Source organism: Zootoca vivipara, chromosome 17, assembly GCF_963506605.1.
Source record: "Zootoca vivipara chromosome 17, rZooViv1.1, whole genome shotgun sequence".
NCBI lineage: Eukaryota > Metazoa > Chordata > Lepidosauria > Squamata > Lacertidae > Zootoca > Zootoca vivipara.
The window spans coordinates 3,911,802-3,932,274 of NC_083292.1; the positions used below are offsets into that span (position 1 = coordinate 3,911,802).

The 20,473-nt window shown below is 41.9% G+C and overlaps 2 protein-coding genes across 12 annotated transcripts in view; one reads left to right on the forward strand and one right to left on the reverse strand.

Annotated features, from left to right (window-relative positions):
• Positions 1-369: 369 nt before the first annotated feature.
• Positions 370-8,665, reverse strand: MTRFR (mitochondrial translation release factor in rescue). Of its 2 annotated transcripts, none has more exons than XM_035099229.2 (3): positions 8,371-8,665; positions 2,916-3,222; positions 370-1,612 (listed from the first exon to the last, which is right to left on the reverse strand). In XM_035099229.2, exons 2-3 carry the CDS (start codon positions 3,195-3,197, stop codon positions 1,400-1,402), a joined length of 495 nt encoding a protein of 164 aa, XP_034955120.1. In that variant the 5' UTR covers positions 3,198-3,222; positions 8,371-8,665; the 3' UTR covers positions 370-1,399. The 2 variants fall into 2 exon arrangements, with proteins under 2 accessions (XP_034955120.1, XP_060125977.1); XM_060269994.1 differs by lacking the exon at positions 8,371-8,665 and adding an exon at positions 6,363-8,341.
• A 65-nt stretch (positions 8,666-8,730) lies between these two features.
• The window catches only part of MPHOSPH9 (M-phase phosphoprotein 9), a 42,769-nt gene continuing 31,026 nt past the window's right edge, over positions 8,731-20,473 (forward strand). For 4 of the 10 annotated variants that reach the window (XR_009556948.1, XM_035098310.2, XM_035098309.2 and 1 more), the window contains exons 1-6: positions 8,731-9,017; positions 11,274-11,334; positions 13,124-13,256; positions 14,440-14,590; positions 15,739-15,828; positions 18,598-19,115. Coding sequence is in view for 9 of the 10 variants with exons in the window: in XM_035098310.2 (XP_034954201.1) it covers positions 13,153-13,256; positions 14,440-14,590; positions 15,739-15,828; positions 18,598-19,115 (863 nt within the window). In the remaining variant the exon portion in view is untranslated. The other 6 variants (XM_060269942.1, XM_060269946.1, XM_060269947.1 and 3 more) reach the window with 6 other exon arrangements.

The following is a 20,473-nucleotide window of genomic DNA, read 5'->3' on the forward strand; positions in this document are numbered from 1 at the left end:
ATTGGGCTCAATGAACTTCATCTATATACAGTGGTACCTTGGTTTACAACCACAATTGGTTCCGGAAGTCTGTACTTAAGCTGAAGCGTACTTAACCTGAAGCGAACTTTCCCATTGAAAGTAATGGAAAGTGGATTAATCCGTTCCAGACGATGAAAAACACCCCCTAAAACAGCAATTTAACACGGATTTTACTGTCTAATGAGGCCATTGAGCCATAAAATGAAGGCAATAATCAATGTACAGTACTATGAAATAAATAAGACAGTATTTTAGGTGAAAAAATTAACATTTTCCACTCCCCCACCCTGGGTGGGCTGGGTGGTGCCGCCCATCTTTCTACAGCTGGGGGTGGGGCAAGGGTAAAGGGCTTTCCCACAGTCTCATCTTCGCTTCTGCAGCTTCACAGCTCTTTGTCTTCGCTAGGTCAGGACACGGTGGGACCAATTACAGGGATGAGCCGGGGGTGGGGGGAAGAGGGGGTGGGATACGCCATGGATCGGCATTGGGGGGGGGGGACTCACAGGGATGCGCTTGTGTAAACAGAACACGCGTAAAATGGGACTCTGAAGGGGGACTGACTCCATTTAACAGACTGAGCCACAGCAACGGGTGGCAGGGCCAGCTAGTTGGTCTATAAAAGAGCTTTCCAAACTCTGTCACAACACGTTAGTGTATTGGGTACAAAGTGAAAGGTGTGTTGCACAAATGCTCTTATAAGGGGTTAGTTTAGCTGTCGGTTTGCTAGTAAAACTGAATTACTCTGCGGTGAAATATGCATATCTAAAAAGAGTGTCACCACTTTTTGAAAAGCTCTGGTCTATGACATAGTTGATCAGCCAGTACTACTCCTGGGTTCCCGTTTCCCTCCAAATCCAATTTCCAGCATTGTCAACTGTTGCTTCATAGAGATGGAGGCTTATTTTGGGTAATGACCTGATGACAGAGGCTAGGGCAGGGCTTGCAGCTAAACGTTGATTGTCCATAAACACAAAACCACTGATGTGTTATTACCGAAAGGCAACTGGGCACCAGTTCCTGAAAGTGCAGACAGGAAGTCGCCCTACTCCTGCCTTAAAACAAGAGGCATCTATCTGGGTTCCATCTAGAAAATGTTTGATGCAGTAACTTCTTAAGGGGGAGGCAAGGTTGGTTTGTAGGCTCAATTGCTGGATACCACAAAGGTAGAAAAGCTCTTTTCCATCTGAAACGATGGAATGAGAAACATCTACAAATATCACAGTGTACCATCACTTGTATTTTTGCCTCTGAATTGCAGGCAGTTTTTCTCACAATTCTAAAAAACCAAAACCAGGCAAGTGTCCCCCTCTCATGCACACCAAATCAGATGAGTTTTTTTATTTAAAAAAAACCAAACCCACAATTGCCCAATCCTGTTTTATTTGTCCTCTAATGCTTGCATTTCTTTCAAATGCCTTTTCCTTTCAAGATTTTCCTTTGCTCGTCTCTTCTTCTCTTGCTTTTTCTTCTGAAATTCCTGTTTCTCCTTAACAACGTCACTGGTTTCACCTTTGTAGAAAACATCCACTTTCTCCTGGAGGATCTCTCTAGCTTTTTTGCGGTTCTGCTCTGCTGATCTTGTCTGATGGCACTAGAAGGGGGGCGGGGAGAAAAAAAAATTGCTTAGGGGATTGGAGCCAGCCCTATCCTGAAAGTTAGAAATGCTATTGCAGGCCTGGTAATACAGAACTACTTTGTCTGGGAAAGAGAGTTCTCGGAGAAGGAAGCAGATGAGAAGGCCGGGAGGGGCACAAAATGGATGTAGAAGCTTGAAAGGATTAATGGAGCAATCCATATGTGGCTACAGGATGCTGGAAGGTGGCAGAAGTCTTGTAGATGAGTGGAAAGAAAGGCAAGGGCTAGAGACATAAAGGCAGCACAATGGACCAAGCCTCACTGTTCTCAATGTTTATGCACCTTTGGGGGAGATGCAAACCATTAAAATAAGCTAGGATTGTGATGCGACCACTGCCCCCCAAGTGCAAGCCGGAGAAGGATAGGGCTGCTTAGCTCCTTTTTCTCTGGTGCAGCAAGGCATCTTGCAGTGCTGTGGTAGGAAGCAGGGTTTTGAACCCTGCGATGTACCGCCGGATCGCAATGTTTGCCTGGTGATACATTGCAGTGTTGAAAACCTGACATTGCCCATCCCTACTCTACTGATGAAATGGGAGTTCAGTCTCTGCCTGTTGAAAGGGTGCCTTTGTTATCTGTTTCCTACCTCACAAATCATGAGTTCAATAGCTACAGTATTTTTCGCTCCATAGGACGCACCTGACCATAGGATGCACCTAGTTTTTTAGAGTAGGAAAACAAGAATTTTTTTTTGCTTTCTTGAATTGGCCTAGCAGCCAACTCCTAGAGGCCTAGGTGCCTTTGCCCCCCCCCTTTAAATATTTGAGGAAGCTGCTTTTGCAAAGGGGGAAAGTTCCATTTTTATGAGGATCAGCTCAAAGTTGTGCAGCTTTTTTTACAAATGAGAAAAGCCCCTTTTTTGGGGGGGGTCAGTTCACAGTTGTGCAGCTTTTTTGCAAAGGGGTTCAACTCACAGTTCTGCAGTTTCTCTAGGAAAGGACGGGAGCCATTTCTACAGTTTCCAGACAGATACAGTGGAACTTCGGTTTACGACTACCTCAGTTTACGAAAGCCTCCATTTACGAATGCCGCGGACCCAGAAGTGTTTACATCCGGGTTCCGCAGCACTGGATGCGCAGACGCGATCTGCGCAGCTCGCGCATGTGCAGAAGCAATCTGGTATGAAAGCTTCCTGGCTGATCACCTGAACAAAGTGGACAAGCTTTTTAAAAACCTCTGTTGTACTAAACACTATTACGTGAAGCAGAAAACTAGAGAAACTTGCCACAGAATCAGATGTGGAGCAAAGTCAAGTGACTCACCTTGACTACGATTCCTGAAGGAAGATGTTTCAGGACCACACAGTTACTGGTTTTATTTGTTGCTTGGCCTCCGGGTCCAGAGCCACGGACAAACTGCTCTTCTAGGTCAGCCTCGTGTAGAGGAAGGAGGTCTCTGAAGCTCTTCTTTCCCACTTCAAGGAGCAAAGGTCTGGGCCACCAAGGCATTAAAAAACGTGGCTTCCACCAAAGCCTTGATGCCAGAGGGAAACCACTTAGTCCATTCAATGTGTTTGTCAAGAGCGGTAAACTTGAGGGAGGCATAGAAAGCTCTTAAAGATGAGGACTTCTAATTTAAACAATAGGAGAGAAGCCAAGAAAATACTCGTAAGTAACAGTCAATATATCTGGCCCTAACATTCAGTGGAACATAAGAAGCAGCATGATACTGAGTGAGACCATTGGTCTATTTAGCTCAGTACTGTCTTCACTGACTGGCAGAGGCTCTCCATGATTTCAGGCAGGGTTCTTGCCCAGCCCTATCTGAAGCTGCCAGGGATTGACCCTGTGACCATGAGGGCACAAAGCAGTTGCTTAGTATTGAGCCACAGCCTTTTGTACACATGCACTTTATGGTGCTGTGCTTTTGGTGGTGGAGGATGGGACCCATTTTTTATTTTTCTCACACTACACCACTGCAGTGTGGAATGCAAGCTGTCTGTTTTCATTGACTCTGCTAACTTCACATTACATTCCATGGTAGCAGGAGAGGACTTGCTGTCAAAAGAGATGATATCCTGTCTGATGATTTAATCCTACCCATGATATGACACCACACAGCACCAACATCTCATATGATGTGGGTAGGGCTGTGATATGGTTGCTATCCTCCCTTTGAGCCTTCTCCACCCCTGAACTCTCTCCTCCTCCCAGTCCCCAAACTGAAATATCACCTTGTTACTAAACTGTACAGGGTGCTTTTCCAAATCTTGGCTGAAGTTAATCTTTTCATGGGAAAAAAGGAGTAAAAAAAACTGTCCACGGTCTTTTTCTGTTACTCAGACAAGTGGCAATTAACCTTTCCAGCTTGATGTCTCTTTTTCAGAGAACCAAGTCACTCTATGATTAAGGAAGCAAGACTAACAGCCTGATTCTAATGCCTGCCACATCTGAACACTTGCCTGGCCACTGTGCCAGCACAAGATCACAAATCGTGGAATGTGGCCTCGGAAGTATTTATCCCCGGTACCCCAATCTTCACACAATCAAATTGAAAAGGCTTCGGGGTCAAGATAATGCTGCTACACACACATTATTAGGAACCTTTTGCTTTATTAGAGCGGTTTATCCAACCACCTGTTTTATGTATATTGGACCAATTGTAAATCATTTATTTGCTTAAATTAAAAACACAAACTGAAAGGACCTCCATTTCTGTAGAGGAAGACCAAACAGGTTTCTGCTCACAGTCCCCCTTAGCAATTGCTGATCCAAAGGGTACAGAAAAACCAAATATTTTCAATGAGCCAAAATGTTCACTTGAAACTAAGAGATAGGGGAGGAAGTAAATGCTTCCTTGCAAAACCAGAATTGTAACTATTATAAAATTACAGTACAGGGCTATAGAAATCACCACTATCACTAATGATTTGTCTGGACAAATTCCAAGCAATAGTCAGAAGTGGAAAACACATCTTCATTCAGAAGAGCACTGATTTTACAGATAAATAGGAGGTAATGCTGCAGCTGCTGGTCACATGTTCCATGATGGCACTGCTCTGGAATGCTTAACCCTGAACTGGTCTGTGGGCAAATAGAGACACTTCATTTTGCTAAAATGATTCTTAATATATGCTTTTTGGGTTTCCATCTTAAATATGTCTGATTTGGCAAAAGTCATAAAACAGTTTGCAAAGAAAGTGATCAAGCAACAGGAATAAAGCAGCTCTTTGCTCTTCCTTAGGACTGCCAGGCTACAACTTGGTCTACGAAGTAACTTTATGTTCCCTGACAATGCAATGAAAACAGCTCCAACCCTTTTTCTTCCACCAATTCCTTCCCCTATTCCAACCTTTGTTAGCACAGTACCCTTCACCGGGGATGCTGGAGAATGCTGACCAAAAAGAAACGGAAACAGAAATGGCCAATTATTTAATTATTTGCCCATCCAGCACACATATCAATCCAGCGAATATTATCAATATTCACTGTTGCTTTGACTCCACAAACAATATGCAACTGATTACTCCCCTCTCCATTTACATGGATATGTAATTTACATAATCAATTACGTAAGTTATGTAATTTTGCTACATTGGACAGCAAGATGAATAATGTGGGTTTTGGTGGAAGATAAGCTGCAGTGCAACAGAAACAGTGCTGCTTGCAATGAATACATGGTGAAATAGAAAACAATGCCTTACAGCTCTACCATACAGATTTCTTGGACTACAACTCCCATTAGACTGAGCCAGGTAATGGTGATTGTAGTCTGTAACATCTGAAAAGCACTATGATGGCAAAGGCTACCTATACAAGTTGAATACTGCAGGAGGGGAGTCATCTTGTGCTTAGGTCCTGCATGTGGGTTTGTCACTGTGAGAAGATGCTGGATTAGATGGGGCACTGGCCTGATCAAACAGGCTCCTGTTATGTTCTTTTTCTGTTGTCCAGTCCCTCTCATGTCTATTGTAATAAATAATGTGACAGACAGGCAGGTGAGGGAGTGCATAACAGGAACTGAAAGGAGAGAGGGCAGGAGATCATATTGCTTTTTCATCTCTCGGTGCATTTGGAAATTTAAATACATAGTGCAGGTTTCTTCCTCCTCTTACAATCCACAGTATTAATTTAATAGGGCAACTAATATCAGTAACTTTAAACTGAATTCCAGGATACTTCCAAGAAATAAGTAGTGGGTGGAAAAAAGGAAAGCTTAGCAAAAAATAGAATATAGCTTTTTTTAAAAGAAGAAGAAGAGGAAGAAGAAGAAGCCAAAATAGGTTACTAAAGTCAAACAATGGAATAGTGAGATCTGATAAATAATGGTGCTGAGTTTTTAAAATAAATATGTACCTTCTAGTTTAAGTGCTCAAAGCCATGCTAGCAGCAGTTTTCAGGGTAAAAGCCAGAAGGCAATTAAAAAACAAAAACACGTTAAAGTACACCTGCCTTCTAAGGTTTCATTGATGCCAGCATCTGTTAATGATATTCTGCTCTCTCCTGCCCCCAAGATACCAACAGAGCATTTCCAATTTGGAGGTAACCATTCCAGAGCAACACCATCATATAACGAAACAAACTCCAGCCTCTCTGTTCAAGAAATGCGGTCTTCCAGATGATGATGATGCATTTCTGGTGCGACTTTAAACAATTAAAAGTAAAATAAAAAATGAAGCAATGAACAAATCATATCCCCTCAAGCATTTTGAAATGAAGTACGTTGCGTTGAAGACACGTTCCCCATTGCTGATCTTCCTATCCACCTACCCCATTTCACTCTGCACTGAAGTCACAATCCACTGCTGGCCACATCAGTTGCCAGGGGAAAAGGCTGCATCAGGATTTCCTTTGTAGGACCTCCTAGGAAGACTGCAAGGCATTGCAACAAGTTGGCCACCGTTCATCATGGCAAGAGTGAGTAGATGTTGCTATACTTTTGTGTCCGAGTTTTCAAAACAAGGTAGGGCTCTACAAGCAGCTGGGCAGCTGCCTGGGGAAAATACAAACTTGTCTGCTGACCCTTCCAGCCTAATGCTGGTCTAGTAGCCCAACTGCTCCCAGTCTCCCTGGATGTCCTGCTGACATGGTTTCCATGGTGCAAGTCTAAGGCAGCTGCGAATTTTAAGGGATTGGTTTCAAAGTCAAAAGGCAACAGGCATCCTGCCTGTCATGTTCCTGCCTCTGTTTTATAAGTGGAAGACTCCAGGCTACATGCTGAAGGTGCAACAAGAATCAAAGAGTTGGAAGAGACCACAAGGGCCATCCAGTCCAACCCCCTGCCAAGCAGGAAACACCATCAAAGCATTCCTGACAGATGGCTGTCAAGCCTCTGCTTAAAGACCTCCAAAGAAGGAGAGTCCACCACACTCCTTGGCAGCAAATTCCACTGTTGAACAGCTCTTACTGTCAGGAAGTTCTTCCTAATGTTTAGGTGGAATCTTCTTTCTTGTAGCTTGAATCCATTGCTCCGTGTCCACTTCTCTGGAGCAGCAGAAAACAACATTTCTCCCTCCTCTATATGACATCCTTTTATATATTTGAACATGGCTATCGTATCACCCCTTAACCTTCTCTTCTCCAGGCTAAACATGCCCAGCTCCCTAAGCCGTTCCTCATAAGGCATTGTTTCCAGGCCTTTTAATATTTTGGTTCCCCTCCTCTGGACACATTCCAGCTTGTCAGTACAGTATCCTTCTTGAACTGTGGTGCCCAGAACTGGACACAGTACTCCAGGTGAGGTCTGAGCAGAGCAGAATACAGTGGTACTATTACTTCCCTTGATCTAGATGCTATACTCCTATTGATGGAGACTCCTGGGCTCCATTCCTGGCTCTGGATGTACTTGGGCAGCAAGACTCTGGGTTGCAGTCCCAGGATGCAGCAGAACTTCTATATTCCATCCTTGGCACAGAGAGACAGGGTAGGCCTCCTGTTTTTGTGGGCTGGGAGGTGGTCAGTACTCCTGGGGCTTAAATGTGATTGTTGCAGGGGAAGAGAAGGATCATTGACTTTGGCTTTGTAGTTTTTGCAGGGAGAATAGAAAAGCTCTTCGTTTTGGAGGTGAGGGTGGGAAGGGGGAGAAAGAATGTGGAGTCCTGGCTTTACAAATGATGCAGTATGGAGGAAAGGCTCCTGGGTCTGTCCTGGCTGTGGATGGTGCTGGGCACAGAAAGAGAGGGGTCTTTTTTTTGGAGGGGAGTGGTGAGAAGTTTGAGAGCCAGGTGGTTCAGTGGTTAAAGCAGACTTTCTCAATCTCTGGTCCCCAGACGTGGTTGGACTACAACTCCCAGGAATTGTAGCCCAACAATATCTGGGAACCCAAGATCGAGAAAGTCTGGGTTAGTGTGTCAGACGAGGACCTCACAGACCCAACTTCAAATCCCCACTCAACCAGGAAGCTCCCTGAATGATCTTGCGCCAGTCGGTGACTCTCAACCTAACCTACCTCACAGGCTTGTTGTGGTGATTAAAGGAAGCGGGAAAGAATCATGTGCTCGTCACGTTGAGCTCCATGAACAAAAGGGTGGGATATAAATGCAAAAAATACATGAATAAGGTTAGGGCTCCTGGGTCCTCCTTGGTGAAGGGCTGCTAGATTCCGGTTTTGTAGGTGAGGGGAGGTTTGGGGGTGGGGGCGCAGGACTTCTGGGTTTCTTCTCCAACTAAGCGAAAGGCCTCTCAATCGATGGCCGAGGTGGGGACAGGGAACCCCTGCACGTTGCACTTCCACCTAGGCCGGAGGAAAAGCAGAAAACCGCTCTGCTAACGTCCTTACCTACTGCGGGACGGGTCAGCTCGCCCAAGACAGAAGAAGGCCCCACCGACAGCCTGTCTGCGCATGCGTCGTCGTGTACAGTATTTACTTTACTGACCCTGAGCGAGAGAAAAAGAGAGCGCCCCCGCCCGCCACTCCATGAAGGTTCCACTCCAAAAGGGGGCGGCGGAAAGCCAATCACAGAGCACGACCCGTTACGCGACGGGCCTTTCTCCTGGCCACCGCGCTATCGTAGCCTGGAGTAAGCCGAGCTGCGCAAGGCCGCTTCCCGCACTGCCCAATGGCCGCAAAGCTCCCATTCCACGCCCCTCCCCTCGCACATAACCTTGCCCCTCCGTTTCCGCCCCTGTTGTTGGGCAGCCAATCGCATCCCGCGTTCGACTCCGGCGCGCGGCTCAGAGCAGCCAATAACCGTCCGGGTGAAGCCGCCTCTCGAGCCTCTTGGGTCTGCTTTGAAAAAGCTTCGAATCTCAACCGCCAACCCTGAGGGGAGAAGGGATAGAGGGGAAAGAGTCCCCCTCGCTCGCTGTTGTTTACAGCCTGGGCTGGCGTCTCTCTCTTTCTGAGGTGGGGGAAGGAAAAAACGCGGGAGCCGCTGTTTTTCTTCCTCCCCCACCCCTCGACTAGGCCAGCGATTCGAAATGCAGGTAAGCGACCGGATGTTTCTAGAATATAACGCCTGTTCGCCTTTTTGACGAGCGCAGGTTTGGCCAGGGCCTCTGTGTCTCCCTTCCACATTCGGACTAGCCCTCGGGCTGCAGAGCGGCGCTCCTGTTAGCCAATCAACGGCTGGCCTCGCTCGTCAACATTCCGGAGCCAGCCAATCAGGACGCAGGAAGGATGGGCTGCAGAATTGTGAGACAATATACAGTATTCGCGAAGTGGGGTCACGAAGAGTCGGACACGACTAAACATCAACAATATTCGCGAAGTGGGTCTCACGGAAGCCTCGCTAGCCGTTAAAATAATAAGCCTCGGGGCGTGCGCGTGTAATATGAAGAGTGAGGCGGCCTGGCTTCGAATCCTCTCTCCGCTCAGTCTCCGACTCTCGCTGCGTGAATTCGAGCCAGTTGCTGCCTCAGCATTGCCTGCCTCAGGATTTGAGAGGAGGGTCAAAGGGAAAATAAACAACTTTACGGGGGAAAGGGGGCGGGATTCAACTCCTGAGCTCTAGGTGAGAGGATATGTGATTTTAATAATAATAATAATAATAATATAGTGTAGATGTAGAGGAAGGTTGTTTTTTAAGTGCTCCTATTGTTTTTGTTTCCATGTTTTCTAGTTCTTACTTTCTCTTACCCGTGTTTCTCCAAAAATAAGACACCGTCTTATATTTATTTTTCCTCAGAAAAACACACCATGGCTTATTTTCAGGAGATGTCTTATTTTTTCCTCCTGCGGCTGGCATTGCTGCTGCGCCTATCACTATGTCTTATTTTCGGGGTATGGCTTATATTCCTTGAATGCTTAAAAATCCCGCTACGGCTTATTTTATGGTTACGTCTTATTTTCGGAGAAACAAGGTATATAAGATCATTCCTATGTGCTATATTGTAACTAAGCCGAAAGTATGTACTGTATACAGTAATAAGCGAAACCATCATTTATTCTTCTGTTTGTCCCTGCTTCCGTTTCCCACTGCCTTCCCCCTTTTGCTTCTGATATCTATTTTTATATGATAAGCCCTTTGAGGGTAGGAAATAGTGATGCCTCTTCTTTCTACGGTGCCCTGTACTGTATGTGAATGATGCTATATACATATTAAATATAAGTTGCTTGCATTAGAGCCATTAGAGGGAAAAGGGCGAGATAAGATGGAAGCAGCAGTATTTGTAAAATGCCTCAAACGTGATGTGCTGTTTTTAACTATTTAAAAACAATGAACTATGTGAGTAGGGACATGTGTTCTTTTAAAAAATTGATTTAAAGACAGAAGGGGTGGGGGAAGTGGAAGTAAAAAAGCAGCGTGGTAGTTAAAAATGCATTTATTGAAGGATTAGTAGGATCAATAAATACAATAAGGATAAAAAAATAAGGATTGAAGGAAAGTATTGATACTGGGGGAATGTTAAAGAGCGTTTTTAATAATATAAAAAAAATCCTTCCAGTAGCACCTTAGAGACCAACTAAGTTTGTTATTGGTATGAGCTTTCGTGTGCATGCACACTTCTTCAGATACTTCAACTGCTTTAGATTTTTCAGAGCACTTCATGTAGATTGTATCTTACCCTATGCAATAGGAGTGGGGGACTTGGGGGGCGTATAATATTTTTATTGAACTTTAGATTTTATCAGCCCCAGCCAGCATAGCCAATGGTCAGGGATGATGAGATTTGTACTTTAACTAACATATGGAGGCCAGTCCAGTTTTTTTTCTGGGGGTAAATGGTACGCAGTACCAGCACCTTTTTTTTCCTAGAAGAAAAGTACTGGGAGCCACAACTACCTTATAAGGAAGACCAATACTTTTCTTTCCATATTGTAAATGGGAATCTGTGAGCAATAGCCTTACCAAAGGCCATTTGTATTGGCTGAGGGGAAGGTTGAACAGGGACCTTTATCCATGTGTGCAGTTTCATGGTTGATTCAGAAGTTAGTTGCTCTGAATTCAATGGAATTTGCTCCCAAATCAGTATGAATTGGATTGTGGGCTCAGTTTCTAACTGCTGTTATACACTCAAGCCACTTTTAGAAAATCGGCTCTGCTCATATGCCTTCAACAGCTTTCTCACTGGTAGAAAAACAACTTTGTCTAGCTTTCGTCTGTTAAATCTTTCCATGTATCTTTTGCAGGTAAATAACTGAAGGCAAAGCATCACAGTCCTCCCCCTCTTCTGCTAGTGCTTACCACAAAATTTACTTTATTATTTATTAATTACATTTCTATTTCATTTTTCTCCAAGGAACTCAAGGCAACATACAAGGTTCCCCCACTCCATTTTATCCTTTCAACAACCCCGTAAGGTAAGTTAGGCTAAGAGAGTGACTAGCCCAAGCTCATCCAGCAAGCTAAATCACGAACTGGATATTTCAGTGTGATTCCCATCAGTCTTAGTGATATCCTAAACCCTTCAACTGGATGTGATGGTTGGTGATAGCTAGGAAATCTGGAAGAAGGTGAAAGAATGACAATTAAATCTTAGTGTAAATTAAACAGATGGCATCAACACATATGAGAGTATTACTTATACCTGATCCTAACTGCTTCAGAACTAAGGCTGCAGTCCTAAGTCCCATTGCACTCATTAGGACTTTCTTCTGAGTATGCATGCATTGGCTGATGTTGTAACTCCTTCAAAGTTCACTAAGGCTTATTTCCAAGTAATCATGAATGGCACAGATTTGTAGGACTGGAACCCAGTTTTTAGAGTTTTAGTTTATTGATTCATCTAATATTTAAATTTGCATGTGTGTGCATTTATTTCTGAACCAGTAAGCATACTTACTTTGATTTTAAATACTGCAGGCATTGTAGCAAATATCATCTTTGTAAAGGCATTCTTCGTGTGTGAGAGAAAAGAGAATGCCACTTTCACCATGGTACTTACCATTTGCAGTTTTTATAACCACATGTATTAAGAATTTTATTATTAAAAAAATCTGCGCAATGAATTGGGCGCACCTATTTAGTTAATTAAGGTTTTTCCAAAATGAGTCAATCAATTGATTAAATGTGACAGCTTAACCTGTTGAATTTCTGCCTACCATACAGCAAGGGGTGGCTCCATGTTTCAGGAAGCCCTTGGGCTCAGGATATGAGTGGGCCTTTTTCATTTTCTCAAACCACATCCCTCCTTCAATATTGTCTAATGTTGCAACCCCATATTGTTAAAGTCAGTTGTTTAGGGCTTTAAAATCAATGCAAGTAACTTGAGGTGGGCCTATGAGACAATTGGCAACCAGTTTACTATTTGCTTTTATACAGTATTTTAATTTCTTAGCTAATCTTACGTTCAACTATTATTGCATTGGTTTAGCTAGATTTTTGAAGGGAAATGTTGTGTTTGCAGTGCTGTGAGAAACTGAGGATGTAGCACAAATAATTAATACATACAAAATTGAGAAAGGGAAGAAGTAGGTCAGCCATTCTGTACTGGAAAATGGTTAATTCCTGCTTTCTCAATGTGGTCTCTTAAACTCTAAGGATTCCTCTTCGTTGGTGATGTGGCATTCTTATATTTAGCTACATTGGTAGATTGATAAAAGTGACAGGGAATTTGTTTAGAATGTTGTGGATATCCGTGATGGGTAGAATTGTTTTATTGTACTTAGAAAACGTTAGTTTAAATAAATGATTTTCCCAGAAGATGTTGGCTGCTCATGAGAATATAGCAGGGGCTGATGTGCATGTGGTGTAGTAGGAAGAGTGGATCAAGCTCAAATCAAAGTAGAGCAATTGGGCTCTATTTTAGGGGACTTTCTATAACTGTTTCTTATCTTCATCTGTGACATGGGAATATTCAGCTGAATTGCTGAAGTCACTCTTTTTGATGAAGACAATCAACTACTCAGTTTTGACTGGCGTGTGTAGGAAAATGGAAAAATTGCTTGGGTTCAGCCAAGTAACAACTTGGTTTATGTAGCTTTGAATATATTAGTTTCAAGCTTAGATTCTGAAAGCACCTTAATGAGGTTGGACTGCTAAATAGTTGCCATGATTTCAAACACTGAATGTTGATGTACAGTACCTTCTTTTCCTTCCTTCCCTTTGAAGTGTGTGTGTGTGATGTATTTTTCTTTTTCTTTTTGAAAGGATAACCACATGCTTTGCAAGCATGAGATATGGAAAACCTGGGCTTGGTGAAAATTGAGCAAGAGGCTGCTTCTGTAGACACCAATACCAGAGATTTTCAGAACTCTGTTAGCTGTGATGTCAGTAATAACAGGTAAATGTGATAGGCTGATTTTTTCAAGTAGAGTAGAAAGGCACTCTAGCATAGACAGTCATTTCAGCAAAAAGTACAGCACTCAGTGCAACTTAATATATTTTTCTGTGTATAAGATGATTTTTTGTTTTAAAAATTAGTCAAAATTTGGGGGTCATCTTACACACAGATGGTGAATGCATAGGAGTTTTAAAAAGCACGAATTACCTTCCTGTGGCTGCCGTGAAAAAACTGCTGGAACCACCAATCATTTCACTTAACCACTTCTGCCAACCAGTGCATGCACCTCAGCCAACCATTACTGCCGCTGCTGATGTTTAAATATATGTTAGTAAATATACCAGTCTTCAGTTGTGTAGGTGGGGGGGCACTGGGCATACCTGGGCCTCAGGGTGGAACTGTCCATCCCGTGTGCCCGGCTTCACAACTTTGAATATTTAATAAAATATGGAAGTTGCTTTGTTTGATGTTTAAAATATTGATTTCTTAATTTTGGGTTCAAAAAAGTAGGGGTCGTCTTATGCATGCGGGCATATTTATACTCGGAAAAATACTGTATGTGTCAGTCATCAAGAAAAAAGTCCTCTGGTATGGAGGCTGATCTTGGAGGCAAGTGGCATATTTTTGTTAAAAGATCAGCAGTTTTATATTTGAGTTCTTTAAGAACACTCAAGTGGGTGCTATCCAGGCCTGGTAACTTGTCAATTCTTAAATTGGTCAGTAAGGCCTAGAACTCACATCTCTTGTCGCCACTATTTGCCTTACATGCCTTATATTTTCCACTGTGAAGAATTGGAGCAGTGTGTGAGGGAAAACTCAATGGGAATAAATCTTCTTAAGTAGTTCTGTCTCATGAATTTCATTGGAATGTGTGTGCCCCTAGTTATGTCTGAACCACAGTGGTCTCACTAAAGGCTATCCACACTATTGGATATCAATAGTATAGTAATAATTGTACTTTTTGAGTGCGATACACTCATTCTCATTGATGAGACGGTTATTTTCACTGAGTTAAACAACTTTCTTGTCAAGGTTTGGGAATTCTTTACCTCTTTGTGGGTGTTTCCTGTGGTCTGTTCTTTTTTGTTTTCAGCACAAAGCAGTTATGCTGCTAGCATGATACTATAGAGACGGCTTTGTCTGGCATTTGGCATAATAAATAATTCATTCATTTTTTCTTCAGCACCAGCAGTCCCTTCTCAAACCCAAATGACATCTCCAGTTTCTCAGGGGAAACCATCCCTCCTGTAATATATTGTGATGTTGGTCCTCTGTCTTCCTTCATGCAAGACGCCCAATGGAATAGTGACTCAGAACTATTGAAAAACTGTGAGGTATGTAATTTTGTTCTTTTCTCAGTGATCAAGAACATTTAAACATTTTAAAAAATATTACAAAAGCATTGTGTTATAAAAATTGTAAGAGTCTATACTGTGATTGTAGGGGGAAAGTGTAACTCTATTAATTTGCTCTGGACACAATCTTTAGGACTGGTTTGAATCTCACATTGAAGCATAGTTTTTTGGGGGGGGGTTAATGTGAACACAAAGCATGCTAGTGCACACTGCTCAAAACCCCTGCCCCTGCCATTGCACCCCTAGGAAATAAGACAGACTCTAGCTTGTTGTGATGTCCAGCGCTTGAAGTTTCCCCCTCCAAACACACTCAAGGTCTGTTCTCAACTTATTGCTTCTAATTTACTTAGGGAGAAACAAACTGTGAGCCAAGGTTTGAACTTCTCGACAAGCCAGACTCTAACTTGTTTCCTGGCAGTGCAGAGAGGGAGGAATAGACTGAGAATTTTTCAGCAGCATGCAGTAGTTTATATTCACCATTAAACCATGGTTTGTTTTTAATTGGGGAACCTCCAGTCCACAGGCTCAATTAGACTTGTAAGGCTATTTTGGCTAACCCAGTTAACCTACACATGATGACAGGTAAAGAAGTGGCTGGGTTACAGACACCACTGATTGTCAGGGCTTCAATAGCTCCATACACAGTGCTAGACAGCATGAGAGATTTCATTGTCTGCCTCTACTGTGCTAGATGTAAAACAAAAATGGAAGAAAATGTGCTAGAGGGCAGGATGAGAGGAGTACCCTACCAGGAAAGACTGTGCTCGTGCACCCATGATGTAGATTCTATAAAACACATTGTGCTGCACTGTGGGAAGTTTGAGCAAGCTAGGGCTGAAGTGATTTCACCCCTGCTAGCCTTGCTCCCAGGAAAATCAGAGGATTTCTATATCAGGTTCCTATTGGAAGACTGGTCAAATGCCAGAACACTAGCAGTGGCAAAGTTTTTATCGGTGGTCACAAGAACTAATGTTTCCTACTCCGAATTTGAGTAAGATGTCTGAGTGGTTTGAGGGCGGGGTGTCCCAGCTGTGTATCGCTTGGTAACGAATTGATGGGTCTATGGACCGTAATAAAGATTGTTGTTGTTGTTTTTCATCTTTTTTTCTTTAATTCATATTTAATAGATCAGGTGGCTGCGTTTCTTCCAGCTGGTGGAGAAGCAATGCCAAGAACAAATAGTTGCCCAGCAAAAAGTGTTCTATCATCAAATCCATGTAAGTATTTTTGTTTGTTTGACTGTTTTAAATTGAAGCAGTTTCTCATTAGTGTGAGGTTGGTGTCATTACAGAGGCAAAGACAGCTGTTAGTGATGTGAATGCTTCTTCCTGTGCTTTCCTAGTACATAAGATGCATGGCATGTCCTAAGCTGGCAGAGATGTGTGTGCACAGGTACAGTTAAAAATGTTTATAAATGAAACAGCTTTGTGTACAAGGACATACACTCCTGTCAGCCTAGGATACTATTTCATACACCTGTTGAAATTATCTCTCTCTTTGAAAGTTTTTATTGCAATACATTTGCTGGTGTCTTGAAGTTAGTCAGCCTGATTTTTGCACCGTAGAAAGTTTTGCCCCTATTCTTGCTTTCTGGTGCATGGGGTTAGCAGTCAATTTTTTGCAACCATTTTTCTCTCCACTGTGAAGCACAGTTCTTCACTTTTTCATTGCTTCTGATTTTTTTTGCCCTTAAGCTAGGAGGAAGTGTGAGCCCCACCTGGTGCACTATTTAGGCTAATACATGAAGCATTTGATGGCTGTCTTCTGGACCATAATTGTGATCCCGTTTTAACTGCTTAACTGTACATAGTTTTAGGTGTCAGCAGATTTGTATGTTTGTGTGTATGCACTCGTCCGTGTGTGCGGTAGAGAAGTGAATAACTCATTCATTTTGGTGTACTATAAAGAGTGCTTGGTAGCATAGCCTTGACTTTTTTAAAGAAGGAAAGTGATAATGTGCTTTTGAATTTGCAGTATTCTGAGAGACCAAATGCATGGTTTTGCCACCATGTGGTATATAGAAAGGAATATTTTGTCCTTTACAGTCCTGAATTAAATTTTCTCATCTTGCTATCCCATAATTGCAGGGCATCAGGAGTACAGATCTAGAATAGCTGAGTAGGATGAACTGACTCTTTAACATCAGAATAAGAATTCAACTAAATGCCTTTTGGAGAGGTCCTGTTCAAGAGCAGTGGTACGTCTCCAGCCTCAACTCTCTCATTAGCTATGTAGGACCATATGGAGCGTAGCATGGTACAGCAGCCATTCTGATAATGACTAGAAAAGTAGTTCAATTCCTAGGTACCAATTATTTAGACATAAGCTCTGCGCTGAACTGAAGACATTTTTCAGCAAACTTTCTTGCTATCTGGGTGACCAGATGCTTGAGATATTTCTACATTTCTTTACTATAATTTGTGAAAACTGTTACTTGGCATAAATAATACCTTTTTCTCTTAAGTTCAAATTCTCCCTCATGCCTATTTCACAATAATGTCAGCATATATGAGTCACTTTCCGTATGTGAAAACCAATATTTGATACATTTAATAGATGTTTCAGTACATTTTTAATATTTATACCCTATTGGTTACTGTTTTTCCCTTCCATTTCCTGATGGTCCTCTGCACTAATAGTAACCAACAGCTCCTGAAACAAATAACAATGAGGTATTGTTCTTTTTCATTCTTTTTCTGCCCTTCCTGTTTCCTTCCTCCTTACTTTCTTTTTGTCTTGCATCATTTTTCATCCATGTTATTATTTCTTCTCTGTGTGTAGGCATCTACGATCATGTGTTGCTATGGAGAGGCCTGATTGTTCACTGAAAGGTGCTTGCTGGGGTTGCTGGTTTTCAAAACTAACCCGGTGGAAGCGCCGCTGATGCACAAAGTTTGCCTGATCAACACTTGGCATTTCTTATGCAGATTCATTAAAGTTGTTGTGTGTAATTCTGAAAAGCGTTGGTCACACCTGGACAGCATTTCTTAGGATGAGAGAATGGTTCTGTATTTTGAGTTTTCTGGAAGATAGAAATGTTCTCATTATTCGTGGCCTTACATGTGGTTACATGTGACAATCATGCTATATATTAGTCAGACTGAAAACTTAATGTTTGTATTTGGCTAATTCCCATGAAGATGTTTGATCATTGTTTTTAACCTCATATTAAAATTGAACATTATTTGCTAGGTCTGGTCCAGAAATGTTTTAAAAGATGAGCAGCTTCACTTCTTATAAGCATTCTATTTTGAAGAATAAATGCAACCATAACTATACCTGGTGTGGAATATGCTTAATTAAAGTTGATGGGTCTTAATTCCGAGTTTAGAGACACAATACACATATACCAATCATTGGTTCTGAGCAAACCAGTGGTTTCGTTAAACAAGTAATTCCAATTGGAGGCTTGTAGCTGCTATTTGTCTGCTTGGGGAGGCAGAGGTAGCTGGGATGCAGCTGGGGGGAAAGGGGTTGAGATTGGGAATAAGAATTGTGGATATTTTAAGTACTATACATGGATTTTGAGGCAGGCTAGCAGGAAAAGCAAATTAGGAGTGGTTAGTGGCTTTGTGTCTCCAGAATTGCCTGTGGATGTGCTATATCACTGGAAAAGCTGGCTTCTATGGCTTTAAAACTTTACTACTTTTATTTATTAGGTCAACTTTGCAGGGTGAGTGACAATTATTTCTGGACATGAAGGTTTCCTTGTTTCATTTAAAGTTGTATGGGATGGACTCTCCCACCCTCCATTTTCTTCTTGTACTTAACCTTTAATATAGTCTTAACCAAGCAACACTGAATGTGTACACGCATGTGTTTTAATGGCAAAAGTGGAACAACTCTGGGTGTTCATTTGTATCCCATAACACATTTCTGCATGTTATGTCTGTAGCTTGGTCTTGTGGAAGTTAAGGTTAAAATAACCCTTGTGTGCAATTTCCACAATGATTTCCAATTTTTATTTTAAATCACTTTTTTTGTAGTGCATACAGAATGAAATCAAACACTTGATGAAGCTGCAAAGCCAGAATGTGTGTTCGTGCAAGAAACAAACATCTCAGGTCAAATTTGTGAACAGTTTCTCTTCATTAGAAAGTCAAATGGGGTTGCAGTCTGAAACCTTTGAAGAAAATGAGCTCTTTACCAGTCATCTCAAAACCAGTGATCATGAGAGTCATCTGGAAGCTTCGGCCATGCCTCCGGAGTGCCTCACAAATAGTGTTTCAATGAGCAGTGGCTATGGCACATGTTCTGCCGCAGAACTGAGTCCTAGCAAATGTAAAGACATTCAGATCTGCATGGAAGACCCAGAGGAGATTACCAAAGGAAAGGAAGGTGCAACACCAGTGCTGGAAGGTCTAGTTACAGCCAGTATTCAAAACACAAGAGAATATACACGAACAGCTGTAGAACATTGTCCATCACTGAAAAAAGATGATAAAGGTTTTTCTGATGAATTTGAGCGTAAGATCGGTGAAGGTCATTGTGGAAAAACAAACTGGTAAGTGACCAATCTTGGAGTCATTAGATTTATATTTAGAGTTAGTAAGATTTTAGTATGTCTACTCTGCTTTTAACACAGGCAGTAGTGTTTGGAAAGGTAGTTGCACTACTTGCCTATATATGCCACTCAGCATGCAATTGAGTTTGCTTACATTAAAATCTAAGATACATTCCTTGCATTTGTGATACATGATATGCTATCACTGATGTAATGAGGGTGTCTATATTTAAAAATCTTGCTTATCCCCAGGGAAATTTTCAGGCTTTTTTGTTTTGTTTTTTGTTAAATAGGCAGAAACGTTCCTGGCACTTCACATTCCTGGTAGGTGTGTGGCATGTTGCTATTCTGCATTGAAAGTCTATGAGGAGAGAGTAAAATAACATAGGAAGCTTCTTTTTGTTGAGTGAGACCACTGATCCACGTAGGTTAATAGCGTCTATTCTACACTGATTGGCAGTGTGTCTCCAGGGTTTCAGATGGGTCTTTACCAGCCTTACCTGGAGGTGTCAAAGACTGAATCCAGGCCTTTCTGCATGCAGAACATGTACTCTTCCACTGAGCTACAGTCTCCCCATTTATTTATTTTATTTCATAAAATTTATACACCACTTGATTATAAAAAAACCTCAAAATGGTTTACAAAAAATTAAAACAATAAAATAAAGAAAAAAATAACTACTTTAAAATATTAAAACAGATTTAAATCACCTCAACTTTCTAAGCATCTGGATCTAAACAAGAATGTTATCAGCAGGCAGCTTACATTAAAGGCTGTATCCCTGCTTGATATCAATAGGTAGGGAGTTCCAAAGTGGTGTTGCTGCCACATGCAATGATTGAGTGCTTACAAATGTGAAATAGTATAGCCTGCTCCAGTCTAGCACTTTATTCAAACAGTTTCATCCTCTACAGCTTTAGAAGTAGCCCAAGACTGGATTATGGAGGTTTAAAGATGAAAGGAACTTACTTACTTTTATGTACACCCTTAAGTGTGAGAGGACCTGGTTGAAAAGCAGCTGCATCAGCTGTAAATTACATAGCAAAGAGAGCATGTTCTAGGTGTTCTTAGCCCTCAGAATTCTTGAGATGAATATACATTCTGTTGTGAATGAACTGAAATGTGACAATTACATGCTGTCAACCAGATAGTTTAGTATATGCGGTCTGACGACTTTTTTTTAATGGACAGAATGCCATTACGCCTTCACCTGCACATTATTTCCAAGGAACAGTGATGCGGACATGTGATTGTTCATTAACTCTCTGAAAAAGAAAGATATTACTAAGCTGACTCATAGAGTCATTGCTCTTTCTTCATATTTTTTCTATGGCACTTGAGAAAACATCAATTGCAT